We start from the raw sequence: 13,635 nt of genomic DNA, 5'->3' as shown, positions 1-13,635 counted from the left end.
TTTGTGTAACCCCGTTTTGTCATGATCAATTGATTTCTGCGTAAAAGGAGCTCTGTAAGATAGCAAGTAACCTACGCCGTTATTAAACCTGGCACCCGCAGTGGCGCAATGCTCCCCCCGCCGTTCACCGCTTCCCCCCTCTCCATAAACAACCCTTGGGATCTCTCCAACCACGAGACTCAAGAGGCAGAACAAACCCCCCTCCCCCCCCCCGGCATCATGCAGTCGGGAATCTCAGGTACGCCAATGACGTATCAGAGAAGACCTATCTGATCCATCCAATCTACCCATTGACCCATCCCCCAACTAACCGCCCACTTCCCCAGTCTCCGCGGAGCTGCAAGATGCCTTCGCCCGCTTCAGCTCCGACAACACGAGCTTCTGCCTGCCCGTAACAATCACCTCCGAGAGGCTGACTCCGCTCGACGCAATCCCCTTCCCGGGCTCCTCGTCCAGCCCGGAAGACTTCTTCTCCGCCCTGCCGTCTCTCTCTTCCGTCCTGCAGCCCAAGACCCCAATCTACCTCCTGCTCCGCCGCCCCCGGCCCTCCTCCTCTGCCCTCGTCGCCCTCACGTACATCCCTTCCAATGCCCCCGTTCGCCCGAAGATGCTCTTCGCCTCCACCCGCCAGACGCTGACCCGCGAACTCGGCACGGAGAAGTTCGCCTCTTCCGTCTTTGCTACGGAGGAAGAGGAGATTCTGGGCCGTGAGGCCTGGCGCGAGCGAGATGGCGAGACAACGGGCGGGTTTCGGCGGGAGGATCTGATGGATGATAAGGAGCGAGAGCTCGAGGCTGTGAGGAAGGCTGAGGCCGAGGCTCGGAATAGTACCCGACACCGGGATATCGGCATTGGGGGCACATTTGGGCCTGGTTCTGGGTCTGGCTCCGGCGTTGCTATGCCTGTTGACGAGCAGGCGAAGGCTGCACTGAAGGAGCTTCAGAGCGGTGGGCTTGTACAGCTGGTACGTCACAATATTTTGCTCTTTCTGGAGTTGTTCTATCTTCCTGTACGCGGGAGGGGGAGCGGCTTACGAGGGGACGTGGGGAATGGAGTAAGACGGTTTGATTCGGTGCTAACTTGGCTCTCTAATGTAGACGGTAGATGTTCGCACGGAGACGGTGCAGCTTGTCGAAGCTAAGGCGGATGTGGATCCTGGCTCGGTCGCTAGCCACATCTCCGAGAAGTCGCCCCGGTATTCATACTACCACTACCCCGGCACAGAAGTTGTTGTGTTTGTGTATACCTGTCCCAGCGGGTCTTCGATCAAAGAGCGCATGGTGCACGCCAGCTCGCGAGGACGGCGATCACGATTGCCGAGAACGAAGGGCTGAAAATCGAGAAAAAGGTATGGGCTCAGTTTGCAGAGAGACGCAGGTTATGCTAACAGAATCATAGATCGAGGCTTCCTCGCCAGACGAAATCACAGGCGAACGGTTGCAGGAAGAAGTGAGCCCGTCGCAGAATCATGCCGCTGCTCGAGGATTTGCCCGCCCGAAGCGTCCTGGCCGATAAATCAAAGCGCGCGCCTCGTAGCGATCAGAAGATGTAAACAGCCATCGGTAGATTATTGATTTCGAAAACTTTTCTTTTGGTAGAATAAGTCTGTCCGCGAACTTCCCAGATTTATAATCTTCGGACATCCGTCTCGGTCCTTCTCTAGGCGCGTGCATTCAAAGCAGTAGAACGCGTCGCTGATTCCCTCGCCACCGCAGACCACACATTTGTTCTGGTAGTTACCGAAGGAACATTCATCGCAGATCCGAACCAAGGTCGTGGGGCGCACGTAAGAGTCGCACACGGGGCATTTACCGTCGCACTTGTCGCAGAGACGGCCGATGGAGATGCCTGTCTGCTTACGGCACATGACGAGATCGGGGTGATGGCGAGACATGATGGAAGGTGGTAAAAAATGTAGTAGAGGGAGTCAGAGATTGAACGTTCGGTTCAAATTGTCCAGCGGAGAGCGAGGAGGTGTGGCGTGGAAGAAGAAGCTGGAACGAAAAGAAGCTGGGAGAAGTTATTAGTCGGGGTCCGTGCACGGACCAAGTAACGTGCAACGAGCCGATAACGAGCTGATAATCTCAGGCTTGTCATGGCCTGAGGTAGTCGCTGTGAAAATGCATTGCGGTGCTTGCGGCGCTATTTAACCAACTTTTGCTCCTGCGCGCTTTCCTTCCGTTTAGCACCACCATCCCTGGGTCTTGGTGACCCTCTCACCATGTCAGAAGGGTAAGGCAATCTACCACCCCGACACATCCAGATTCACGCATAGAATTGCGACTGACTTGAGTTACTTCCAGGAACCTTGCTTCGGCAGTCGCTGTGCCTGAACAGGAGTCGATACGCCAATCGCCAGAACATCACAAACGTCGCCAGTCTTCGACCTCGGACCATGATGTGAAGCGGCGTCGGCTCAGCGGCCAAGGCGATACCTCTCCGCAATCCCACCGTCGACGCCCCTCTTCACCATCTGCAGGGCAATCAGACAAGCCAGCAGGGCAAACTCGCCGCGACGGGAACCGCGAAGAGGATCGCAAGCGTGGCAGACGGCTGTTCGGCGCGTTGCTTGGGACCCTTTCCCAGAGCTCCAACTCTGCAGCACAGAAACGTCGCGAGGACATCGAAAAGAGACAGCAAGATAAGTTGAAGAACCAAGACGAGGTATACGATGGGTTAAAAAAGAAGCGTCAAGAACGCCGTGCGACTATCCGAGTGAAGGAAACCCCATTCTACGAAAAAGGAGGCTGTATGTTCAAGACCTCTCATCTTCTGGATGCCGGATGCTGGATGCTCATATCATACAGATGCAAACCCGACATGCGCATATGCGCGCATCTGCGAACTTTCTAAAAACGCGCACGGAGCCTGTCCTGGTGAGTGCTCTGCTTCGACCGTGGCTTATGATCGCCCGCTAACTCTGGTTCTAGTACTACAAACCGTGGCAACTTCGACGGGGCGATGCGGATATCATTCGGGACCAGATTGAAGAAACGGAGTCCAAGATTGCTGGTGAAGTTGCTGAATTCGAACGCCGATACCCACCGGAGGCTTTTGCTTACGAGAAACTCGAGCCATTGTCTACATCCAAGCCGGAGGAGCAGCAGGAACAGCAGGAGTCTTCAATGCAGCAGCAGGTCATACATGAGGATAGCCATAAGGTGAGGCCAGAAGCTGAGCGAGTGCGTAGCCCAGGAACGGTTGAGACAAGCGGAAACCCTGCCGCCCACGCACCTGCGCCTGCTGTCGAAGACGTCTCAACCCACGAGACCGACGCGAATCATCGGGATGACGATGGGGGTGAAGTTGTGGAGGACACTGAGGACACTGTGATCTACTAAAGCCTGTCATGCTGCTTCAAGTTGTCGTCGGACTGACTATGCGACCGCACTGACTACCGAGGTACAAGGTGTGAGGGGCGCCTCGGATAGCGTAACCAAATACTTAAATTCTTATGGACCATTGGGAGGCAATGTACCTGCCTTGACTGATTTCACAATTTCTTATCACATTTAAGTTTCTATCATTTCATTTCTCATAGAGGCAGCCACCCAATTGTCACGTTTTAGGTGGTTGTTATTCGACGTGAAGCCTGAAGGTCCCTTTGGATCGGATATATAGTGGTCTGAACGACAGGCCCCCGGTCTGTCTAGCTTTGCCAGACTGCGCCCACTTAAACGTTACTCCAGAACGGAAGATAGTGGTCGACTGAACTCTGACCGACCGTTGACCTCCTGCCGCGGAACCATCCCCCACCCCCTTCCCCCCTCAGAGAATCCCAGTCATGTCCGTAGACAAGATTCGTGTCGAGGGTGACCCCCGCATCCAGCACAAAAGTGCTACAGTCAATGGCCGCAACTATGGTGGGTCTGATGAACGCCTCGCGAAGCAGCAATGCGAGAGGATTAGAGCTTGATCTGCTGTGCTAGAGCGCCTAGTCTGGATAAGACTGACAATGTCTTGATGTGCAGGCTATCTTCTAAGCCAACCAGAATCTGGCACATACCGAGCCACCATTTTCTTGGTAAGTTACAGAACTCCTGTATCAGGGCCTTGCGTTGAAAGGCACCAAGAATTGACTCTAATTATGACCAGCTTCATGGATTTCCTGATATTTCTTTTGGCTGGCGCTATCAGATCCCCCTATTCTTGAATATGGGTCTCCGAGTCGTTGCCCCAGACTGCCTAGGCTATGGCCGCACTGTATGTTCTCCAGCAGACGAATATACCCGGCTCACAGCGCATAACTCCTCGTACCAACTAGGATGCTCCGGATGACTATACCGAATACTCCCACAAGAGGGGAGCAAATGATATCAAAGAACTCGCCGCCCAACTAGGCGCGTCCAAGATCATTCTCGGAGGTCATGACTGGTAAGCCCGCCCCAAGGAAGTTACATTTCCTCCAAGCCCAGAGGAAATTACTAACAGTCCTCCCAGGGGCGCCGCTTTCGCCTACCGCGTTGCGCTTTGGCACCCGGATCTAGTCACTCACCTCTTCACGGTCTGCGTGCCTTATGCCCCGCCAAAGGAGGGCTTCATCCCGCTTGAGGAAATCGTGCAGAAGAGTGCCCCGAATTTCATGTATCAGGTGCAATTCGCCAGTGGAGAGGTGGAGAAAGTAATCAAAACGAAGTCCGAGATCAAGCAATTTTTGCTGTCGTTGTATGGCGGATGCACGCCGGAGAGAGAGTTCGGCTTCGATGTCACCAAGGGGGTTCTGTTCGACAAACTTCCTCGGCTGCTTCCGTCGAGACTGCTGAGCGAGGCGGTATGTTTATGGTCAATCCGATGACCAGCCTAGGCATTCAGAGTATACTGATCTCACTAGGAAACGGAATACTACGCCACGGAATTCGCGAGACACGGAATGCATGGGCCTTGTATGTTTTTTTACCACATTCGGGATCACACACAACTAATTGGGCCATCAGTGAACTGGTATCGCACTCGCAAGGTTAATCATGATGATGAACTCGCAATTCTCGGTCGCAAGATCGAGATTCCCGTCCTGTTCATCCAGGCCCTCAGGGACGGCGCCCTTCCCCCGCATCTTGGGAAGTCGATGAGCAAGACTCTTCCCAATTTGGCCATTGAGCGGGTTGACACCGCGCACTGGGCACTCTGGGGGAAGCCTGCGGAGGTCAATGCAATTCTCAAAAATTGGCTGCAGAATGTTGCATTGCAAGCAAAGCCTTCGGTTAAGCTGTGATTCACGGAGCGAGATTGACATGCGCGGCAGACATGGATGTCAAGCTTCAGAATTTGGAGCTAAGCACTAAACATTACGAATTGATATTGCAGCAAGAATTCGCTGTAAGTTCGTTGTATCCATGGAGCTATTGGGTCTGATAAACTCTGGAATGGAGAAGGTTCATAATTTATGTGTAAGCCAAATTAAATTACTGCATTGATAAGAACCATAGATTGTGCGCCCAAAATAGAGCAGAAAGCCCGGAACAACACATAAGACCCTTTAATCCTCAAGAACCTTGGTTTCAATATGAACGCCGACCTTGTCCAGACGATCGACATAGGCCTGCCCCAGGGTGGCGGATGTGACAATGCCACCTCGGGAAACTTTTCTGACTTTATCCTCCTCGTTCAAGATAACCATAGCAGCCTCAGCAACAAGCAACCCAGTGAGCACGTATTGACTGCCCTGGAAGTACCATTTGCCAAAGACACGCTTGGGGTTGGGCGTATTCTGGTCAGCTGTCGCAACTGCGTTCAGCTCTGCATAATCATTCCGAGTACTCTCCAAGCTAGGGCCAGCGCCTGGAGCATATACAACACGTCGAAGGAGCCAGCGCACGGGAGGAATCAGCAAAGACGCCATGAAGAGATTGAACCCGACATGGAAGAGAACACCCAGGAAATAGCTCCTCACATACAAGAGCTGACGGAAGTAGAATCGCTTGCCATACAGCTCGGACATCAGGCTGCTGCTGCGGTGGACAATGGCCATGTCCGCCATGCCGTTCGGTGAGGTAGTCAGGGTGCCAAGATCGCGAACGTATCGCACGCCCAGGAGCTTCTCGAGGATTGATTCACCGGGAACATCCTTAGGTGGGGTAGATACAGCGAGGGAGAAGGGCTGGAAGCCCTTGAAGAGCTGGGAGACGGGAAGTGCTTCGAAATTACTGAAAATGGAGTTCAGAGTGCCGCCGCTCGCACCGGCCGATTTGATCTTCTTGATGCAGGATTCGATCGAGCGGGTCTGACTGGACAGATCTTCGCGAACCCGTTTCACAAGGGACCAGGCAAGCATGTCTGCTGGAACACTCTCGAAACCGAGGGAGGGGATGATGATCGAGCCGTTTGCTTTGGCGGTTTCATGGTACTTTTCAACCATTAATCGGATCCATGGTGTCTCGCCAGTGCTGGAGTGGATTTTATTAGAGAAACATAAAGAAGGCACATTGAGGTTTACGAATCCTACTCACACGTCAACGTAGTGGGTTCCATTTTTGGCGCACGCTTCCACGACGGGAGTTCCGTAGAGGATATACGGCCCAATGCAATTAATGATCAGCCTGGTCTTTTGCGCAAGCTCAGCCAGCTCGGTAGGGTCCAGCGAAACGGCCAAGACATCGGGGGCCAAGCGATCAGGATTCAAGGCCTTGAGATCCTTTGCGATAGGCTCGATCTTGTGAGGTGAACGCCCAGCAATAGCCCACTTCAGATCGGTAGGAAGATTCTTCACGATATGCTCAGCACAGAACCGACCTGTGTATCCGGTTGGGCCAAGAACGACCAGATCGTATTGCCGTGTAGATGCCATTTTTTTGTGATGGTTTGCGAAGGAAAGGAGCTGACGTTTAACCTGGAAGTGATTGAGCCTCGGCACAGTGTGACAAGTCACGAACGGTCATGATGAGTAAGAAATTGGGCAACTCAGTAGAACAAAACTGGGATTTCGCGAAATGAAGCTACAGAACCGGCCAAATCATTTCCCCCGATTCCATATCAATCAACAGAGAAAGACGAATTGTGGGGCCGGGGAGATAGTAAGGCCGAAGCTATTTCGATCTGTTACGCAGTAATTCCTGACGTTCTACTGCGGGGCCCGAGGATATGGAGCATATGAGCCAACGCGAAGGGTTTGGACTCGAAATAGAAAAGATCTCACCTCTTGCCCAAATGGTCTCTTCGGCGTCATACAAGAGATCTGGCCAATATGCATGTGCCTATCTCAGCTGTTGTACACAATACGCGTATGCTATGATGTCATGTGACTTTCACATAGTGACACCTCGATACCGTGGCATCAAAGCCCCACTATAGACACCTTCAGGAACTGGCACACATTCCTTCTCCCGCACATTTGGATTTCCTAGCACGTGACCACATGTCTCGCCAAGCCCACCAACCCTAAGCGAGTCCACCCACAACCAGGTCTTTCCCGAAGTCGCTTTTCGACCTTCTCCGTTCCATCTTCAACTACAGCCGCACTGAAGACAAGATGACCAAGCGCACCAAGAGTATGTCTCTATACACTCCTTGCAATGAAGCAAGTTATCACCTTTATTTTTCAGTCTCACTAACGTTTCCTTAGAGGTCGGTATCACCGGTAAATACGGTACCAGGTATGCTCATCGCCCTATCCACGATCTCGACTTCGCCCTCGCTCTCGAACGCTTGCGAACGCTTGCCATGAAATTCGACCGAGACTAGCGACAGAACACCCCACAAAGACTGCGATTATTGACTCTTATTTCCAGATACGGTGCCTCCCTGCGTAAGCAGGTGAAGAAGATGGAAGTGTCGCAGCACGCCCGCTACATCTGCACCTTCTGCGGCAAGAACACCGTCCGCCGCCAGGCCGTTGGCATCTGGGACTGCAAGGGCTGCGGAAGTACGTCAACACTCTAATCCTGTCAAAGCCCCGGCCGTAACCTGCGATGGCTAACAATATTCTCAGAGACCGTTGCCGGCGGTGCTTACACCGTCTCCACCCCCGCCGCCGCCGCTACTCGCTCGACCATCCGTCGTCTCCGTGAGATTGCTGAGGTTTAAAAATCTGGGATAAATGTGGTTTCCTTTCTCTTCTACGGTCACGTCTGAATACCAAAAAATGAAAAATGAAAATCTTGAAAAGATTTTGATGACTACACACTTTCGCCTTGCGAATTCCTCCGTAACTTCCAGGTCGATATCAGTGGTCGGCTTCATCGAACCCTCCGTCCGCGGTACTTCGCAGTCTGCCCGGGTCCTCGTGAATTGAGTCATTGGTTGAACCGATGGATGAGGGGCTCTGCCCGATAAAGTGAGCCCGCGTTTTGCACTTGCATGCTTTCCGACGACTTTTTCCATGCTAGTAATCGTAGAATTGTGGAACATGAATTGTGGAACGTGACTCTTTTCATCTACGATCGCACCCTTTCTTACATCGTCTGGAACTTTCCTGGGCTTACTTCTGCAGGCCAACTTATCCGTCTAGGGGCACTCGAGCAACGCTGGCAAGAGTTGAAAACTGGGGGTTCCGCTTTCGTGCAGACTCGAGTGACGGCCAATTCTAGTGTCTCTTGTTAGCCAGTCGCATGACTCCGACTACGCCTGACGTACGGAGTACCTTGACGGCAGGCTTCCAACATTGTAGATTTACCTCAGTGCCAAGCTTGATACGAATACCCGAAATACCAGGTAGGTCTGTGGACGATACAACTGCAAGGGCGACCGCACGCGCCCCCATTAATCTATGTAAGTTTAAGATCTCCTCCGGAGATTCTCCAGGTTACAATCTGCTGGAGGCAGCATTACATTTTCTCAAGGGTTCGGTTTTCCGCCGGTGCTCATTCGCAAGTGCGGATGATTCGCCTCCGTCACGTTCCCGCTCTGTTTTGCGTTAGACTGGAAATCCGGCCCACCTTCAAAAGGGCCCGGTTCTCGCCTCCCCACACCTTCTCTTCCGCATATACGCAGTACACGCCCTTCGAGCCGCTCTTCATGCCGCCTATCCGTCCAAGGTCCCCTGGCTCTATACCTGTCCATGTCCGACACCTGCATTGTCTGTTTAGGAGACCTTGGCGAAAGCGCCAGTGATCCCGCCGAGCCTCTGCCAAGACCCGATCACCAAGATGCTGCAACGGTCAAGGCTGAGGCCTGCGATGAGGAGGATCAGGGTCAGATCGCCCAGCTGCTACCATGTGGGCATATCTTGCACGATAACTGTTTAAAGCCATGGGTGGAGCGAGCAAATAGCTGCCCGATATGTCGTCGCAGTTTCAATATGGTCGAGCTCAGCGACCGACCTGGAGGTAACGTCTCCCTTGTTCCGGGGGGAGGTTTTGATACCTCCTCTATTTGATATTATATACCTTCATTCATTGGGTCTGACTAACTGTCTTCTCACCACAGGGCCTGTAACTTCTTCTTATGCCGTTCAAGACCGGGTTCAGGTCGCCGAGGTTGACCCTGGCATGATCATCGAATATGCTGAGGAAGACCTCGTTGACTTCCAGCCATGTACAATTTGCGGAGAGGCTGATAATGAGGACGTGCTGCTTCTGTGCGATGGATGCGATGCTCCATCGCATCAATATTGCGTTGGCCTGGAGGAGATTCCCTCGGGTTCATGGTATTGCTCACAATGCGAAACCCAGCGGGCGCTTGGGACGACTCCTCGAGGCACAGCTCGAACTCCTCGGACAGCTGAGAGGAGGCCTCGTCGCACGCGGGCTCAGCAGCGACGACTGCAGAGCCACAATCAAATTAATTCACTCCACTGGGCTCGTGTATGGCAGTCCGTTTGGGATCATCTCAATATCGATCTGGACTTTCCTTTTGACGATGACCGAACTGCGCAACGCATTATGCAACAACGTCGTCGCGAAGAAGCCAACCAACGGGAATTTAGAGCATGGCAGCGTCGGTTCGAGGTCGCGGAACGCCAGGGGGGTAATAATCGCTTTCGTGATACCGCCTCTCTTTTTGATATTGAACCCGCTCGGCCATCAAGGCCCCGAATTCCCAGAGAACCTTCACCAGAGCCTGAATCTCTGGAAGAAATGCGGGCCTGGAACGCCTTTGAACGCGCTCGAGAGATCGAGAACAATCCGAATGCTGCTAGAAAACGGAAAGAGCCTACCCTTTCCCCATCCCCGAACCCACCGAACCCGAACGGAAGTTGAAGCGCCCCCGTACAAGGCGACCTCAAGAACTCGCCGCTATGGCCCAACAAAATGGAGAATCTTCTCGCGCAGGAGCTGCGGCCGCAGCAACCACAGCGCGACGCCCGCATGAGGAAGACAACATGGCCGAACCAAGCTTTCTGTCATCTCTTCTGAAAGAGGTTGAAGAAGCCTCGACCCCGACACACGGTGCGTCACATGGCCCATCTGCATCCACATCCAACGCGCCCACCGATCATCTCACACCCGGGCCCTCATCTCCATCTATCTCACCCGCTTCGTCCAACCATTCCTCTCCTCGGCTCTCATCCACCACCCCACCTCCTTTCTCTCGCAGTCGACCGATCTCTCCTATACAGCTTTCTTCCCCAGTGGAGTCCTCCCCGCCCTTCTCCCCGGAAGTATCATTTTCTGGCACACCCACTGGTTCGCCAGCACCAAAGACTTCTCCTGAAAATGAGCATACAATACTACATCGCCCAACAATACGCCCCCGCTCCCGCATCACCCGTCGGGCTCTCGAGATGGCCCACTCACGCTCACCGGAGAGTTCTCCCAGCCGCCCCGGTCCCTCCCTCGCCGTCAAGTCCACCATCCAGAAGATGGTCGGCGCAGCCCTAAAACCGCATTATCGCAGCCATACTCTTACGAAGGATCAGTTCACCGATATTAACCGCACTATATCTCGTCAGTTATACGAACGCGTTGGGAACGCCGATTCTCTTGATGAGGCATCTGGCGCAGAGATCGGACAAGCTGCCAAACTTGAGGTTCAGAAGACCATTGACAGCCTGTCTGGGAATAAAGACAAACATCCTATGGTGACCTCTGATAGCGATGGCGATGTACAATGATATAAACGACATGAGTTCGGCATTTGATAACGGCGTTTATTCAGCGGATGATCTGGAATCACTTTCACGAGGCAATGTACCATTGGCGTTTCTGTTGGGTAGGAGTGTTTTAGCGATTTTTCCTTGGGACTTATCTTCTCTGCTCACCCCCTCGGTCGGTACGCATCTGGGCTTAGGCTTGTGCTTATTTTGCTATTTACTGATTCTTGAGAGTTTCCTTGTGATATACACATGTTCCTTCTGCCAGATGGTCTGTCGCTGGTGTCGATAGAGCTGGTCTTCGGCCATAATCTCCACAGATTTTACAACTACTCTGATGTATAGTATAGACGTCCAAAGCCTGTGGAAAGCTACCGTCCCTCATCAAACTTGTACTAGTATACGTTGAGTCCCCAACCAAGACTCCGAATTAAAGCATGACCTCTCGAGTTCTCGCCACAATCGATATCTTCATGGTGTCACCGTCACTCGAGTTGGCCGCTTGTCACCGCCATCGTACGGGGGAGGTACTGTCCGAAGAATAGGAAGCTAGAATAGAAGACTGTGTGGAGGAGAGTTAAGTTGCTGTATATCGTCCTTTTCTTTTTTCTCTCTGTTGTCTTAGTGTCTTGCATACAAGCGCCGTTGCTATTCCGCTCCATCATCAATTGGCTCCCATTGACACATGGTTCCAAGTAAGAGACTCTTATCTTCACCGGCACTGGTACCAATGCTAATATTTTTCTTTCTAGGTATATTCCATTTGTACTGACTATCTGCCTTGGTTCATCCCAGTGACAGAACGTGGCTCAGACTAGGGCGATTCATCCTGGTTGGTCTGCTGGTTCCGGAAGTCTGCCACTGGACAATCACTACGTACTCTTAAGTATTTTGTGTAGACGCCCCAATCGGAGTTCGGGTTTATTGCCCTTTTCAGAAACCGACCTGCAAGAGCCGACAGTTCAGAAATATAAACCCCAGCCGAGGTTCCCTGTGTGGGGCCCCAACTTTAAAGGACGGATTTCGGATGGATAAAATGGACGGCGGTCATTTGATGATACCGAGTCTCCTACGTACACGCTCAGATTCACCAAGTGTGAATCCAATCTCAACTAATCCGTTTAGGGTCCCCGAACTCTCTTGCGCGATAATGCGAATAGTTCGCCCACTCCGCGATCTTGCACGTGGTTGAGGTAGGCCCACTCTCCATTGCAGCCTACGGCACAGTTCCGATTGTGAGCCTCATCGGATTTCTTGACGGAACCTCGCAATGTTAGCACGCAAGGCGGGGTATATAAAGGGTGCCGAGGCCTCGGGTGGGATGGAGTACTTCCCACATACCACTTGACTTTATTTTACTTCACGCAATGGCTGATTTCTCTCAATACGGTATCCCCAGCCCTGAGTGGGTGGCCCTGGAGCCGACATTATCTTCTCTCCCATCAGATCTTACCGCGGAGCAGCAGAGAGCAGTGGTTAACAAAGTCCGTGAAGAAGCTTCAGCACGGGCTATAAGCGAAGGTGAGCAAGGAATGATAGTATAGGAGTTCTATAGGTTTAAGCTGATGTTCGTAACCTAGGCCTCGGCGCACATATCCAAACCAAAGACTATACCTTCCCTTCCCGGGATGGAGCGTCTCTCGAGATCCGCACCTATCGCCCTGTAGGAGTGCCCGAGACCCAGCCTCTCCCTGTGTTCATCTACTTCCACGGCGGAGGTTTCCTCATGGGAACCATCGGCACTGAGGACGCGGCCTGCGCACAACTCATCAAAGGCAACGTCGAAAAGAACCATCCCATCGTCGTCGTCAATGTCAATTACCGCCACACCCCTGAGTACAAGTACCCGACAGCATGGGACGACGTCGAAGACGCCTTTATTTGGGTCCACGACCATATCGCTGACATTGGCGGCCTCGCTGACCAGGTCGTTGTCGGCGGTGTGTCTGCTGGCGGCCAATTAGCCGCTGCGCTGACCCTGACACAGGTCCGAGGTGAGAACCAGCGTATTGCCGCCTTGCCCAAGATCAGAGGACAGGTCCTCATTATTCCCTGCTTGGTTCACCCGCATTACTATGCCCCGCGCGTCGAGAAGCTTCGGAGCCCGGAGGTCTCAAGTAGAGTGCAGTGTGCCAATGCATATCTTCTGCCGGTCTCCAAGATTGACTTCTTTATGGAGTTACTTGGTCTCGAGGGGGGGTGCGAAGGGGCGGGAGAACGATTTCCGGATGAACCCTGGGAATGCGCCCCCTGAGGACGTCAAAAAGCTTCCTCCTACGACTTTTGGTATCGCAGGGTCTGATCCTTTGAGAGACGAAGCGCTTTTCTATTCACAGTTGCTTAGTGAGAATGGGTTAGTTCCGCCTCTTTTGTATGCTGTGGATTTCCGAGACGTAATTGCTAACAACCTTGCAGAGTCCCTACGGCTACCCATATCTTCCCTGGGCTTCCTCATGGATTCAGAATCGTCGGAGAGCTGAAATCGAACAAAGCATGGGACAGAGTCATGAGTGACGGGATTTCATGGGCTCTTAGCAACCCGGCTGCTGGGCCATTCGAAATCAAGGTAGAATAGTCTAGTGCACACTTGAATAGTTAGGCCTACTCTCAGTTACTCTTCCATAAAAGAAATGCGTTCGATATTGTAGCTCACCACGGGCAGGAAATCA

At 52.7% G+C, this 13,635-nt stretch overlaps 9 protein-coding genes across 9 annotated transcripts; 7 read left to right on the top strand and 2 right to left on the bottom strand.

Moving 5' to 3' along the window:
- Positions 1-219: 219 nt before the first annotated feature.
- N7468_003802 (uncharacterized protein) lies at positions 220-1,515 on the top strand (the record flags this gene model as incomplete). The annotated part of the gene is given in 5 exon segments (XM_058473099.1): positions 220-238; positions 327-964; positions 1,098-1,238; positions 1,256-1,348; positions 1,399-1,515. The coding sequence occupies 5 exon segments, from the start codon at positions 220-222 to the stop codon at positions 1,513-1,515; spliced, it is 1,008 nt and encodes a 335-aa protein (XP_058332102.1).
- A 52-nt stretch (positions 1,516-1,567) lies between these two features.
- N7468_003801 (PHF5 family protein) lies at positions 1,568-1,894 on the bottom strand (the record flags this gene model as incomplete). Its single annotated transcript, XM_058473098.1, has 1 exon — positions 1,568-1,894. The coding sequence occupies one exon, from the start codon at positions 1,892-1,894 to the stop codon at positions 1,568-1,570; it is 327 nt and encodes a 108-aa protein (XP_058332101.1).
- A 327-nt stretch (positions 1,895-2,221) lies between these two features.
- N7468_003800 (pinin family protein) lies at positions 2,222-3,341 on the top strand (the record flags this gene model as incomplete). Its single annotated transcript, XM_058473097.1, has 4 exons — positions 2,222-2,232; positions 2,304-2,715; positions 2,808-2,876; positions 2,931-3,341. 4 exons carry the CDS (start codon positions 2,222-2,224, stop codon positions 3,339-3,341), a joined length of 903 nt encoding a protein of 300 aa, XP_058332100.1.
- Positions 3,342-3,784: 443 nt separating this feature from the next.
- N7468_003799 (alpha/beta fold hydrolase) lies at positions 3,785-5,212 on the top strand (the record flags this gene model as incomplete). Its single annotated transcript, XM_058473096.1, has 7 exons — positions 3,785-3,863; positions 3,972-4,024; positions 4,096-4,203; positions 4,265-4,374; positions 4,441-4,771; positions 4,832-4,883; positions 4,935-5,212. 7 exons carry the CDS (start codon positions 3,785-3,787, stop codon positions 5,210-5,212), a joined length of 1,011 nt encoding a protein of 336 aa, XP_058332099.1.
- Positions 5,213-5,476: 264 nt separating this feature from the next.
- N7468_003798 (saccharopine dehydrogenase family protein) lies at positions 5,477-6,784 on the bottom strand (the record flags this gene model as incomplete). Its single annotated transcript, XM_058473095.1, has 2 exons — positions 5,477-6,383; positions 6,447-6,784. 2 exons carry the CDS (start codon positions 6,782-6,784, stop codon positions 5,477-5,479), a joined length of 1,245 nt encoding a protein of 414 aa, XP_058332098.1.
- Positions 6,785-7,465: 681 nt separating this feature from the next.
- Positions 7,466-8,019, top strand: N7468_003797 (60S ribosomal protein eL43; the record flags this gene model as incomplete). Its single annotated transcript, XM_058473094.1, has 4 exons — positions 7,466-7,484; positions 7,559-7,589; positions 7,725-7,858; positions 7,925-8,019. The coding sequence occupies 4 exons, from the start codon at positions 7,466-7,468 to the stop codon at positions 8,017-8,019; spliced, it is 279 nt and encodes a 92-aa protein (XP_058332097.1).
- Positions 8,020-8,992: 973 nt separating this feature from the next.
- Positions 8,993-10,133, top strand: N7468_003796 (PHD and RING finger domain protein; the record flags this gene model as incomplete). Its single annotated transcript, XM_058473093.1, has 2 exons — positions 8,993-9,260; positions 9,361-10,133. The coding sequence occupies 2 exons, from the start codon at positions 8,993-8,995 to the stop codon at positions 10,131-10,133; spliced, it is 1,041 nt and encodes a 346-aa protein (XP_058332096.1).
- Positions 10,134-10,171: 38 nt separating this feature from the next.
- Positions 10,172-10,987, top strand: N7468_003795 (uncharacterized protein; the record flags this gene model as incomplete). Its single annotated transcript, XM_058473092.1, has 1 exon — positions 10,172-10,987. The coding sequence occupies one exon, from the start codon at positions 10,172-10,174 to the stop codon at positions 10,985-10,987; it is 816 nt and encodes a 271-aa protein (XP_058332095.1).
- A 1,346-nt stretch (positions 10,988-12,333) lies between these two features.
- On the top strand, positions 12,334-13,541 carry N7468_003794 (alpha/beta hydrolase; the record flags this gene model as incomplete). The annotated part of the gene is made up of 4 exons (XM_058473091.1): positions 12,334-12,487; positions 12,547-13,093; positions 13,146-13,319; positions 13,382-13,541. 4 exons carry the CDS (start codon positions 12,334-12,336, stop codon positions 13,539-13,541), a joined length of 1,035 nt encoding a protein of 344 aa, XP_058332094.1.
- Positions 13,542-13,635: the final 94 nt, after the last annotated feature.

Source organism: Penicillium chermesinum, assembly GCF_028974085.1.
Source record: "Penicillium chermesinum strain IBT 19713 chromosome Unknown utg000003l:1.0-5111272.0:1.0-5115320.0, whole genome shotgun sequence".
Lineage (NCBI taxonomy): Eukaryota > Fungi > Ascomycota > Eurotiomycetes > Eurotiales > Aspergillaceae > Penicillium > Penicillium chermesinum.
Note: the sequence above shows the minus strand (reverse complement) of the source record. Positions and strands in the feature narration are given on the sequence as shown.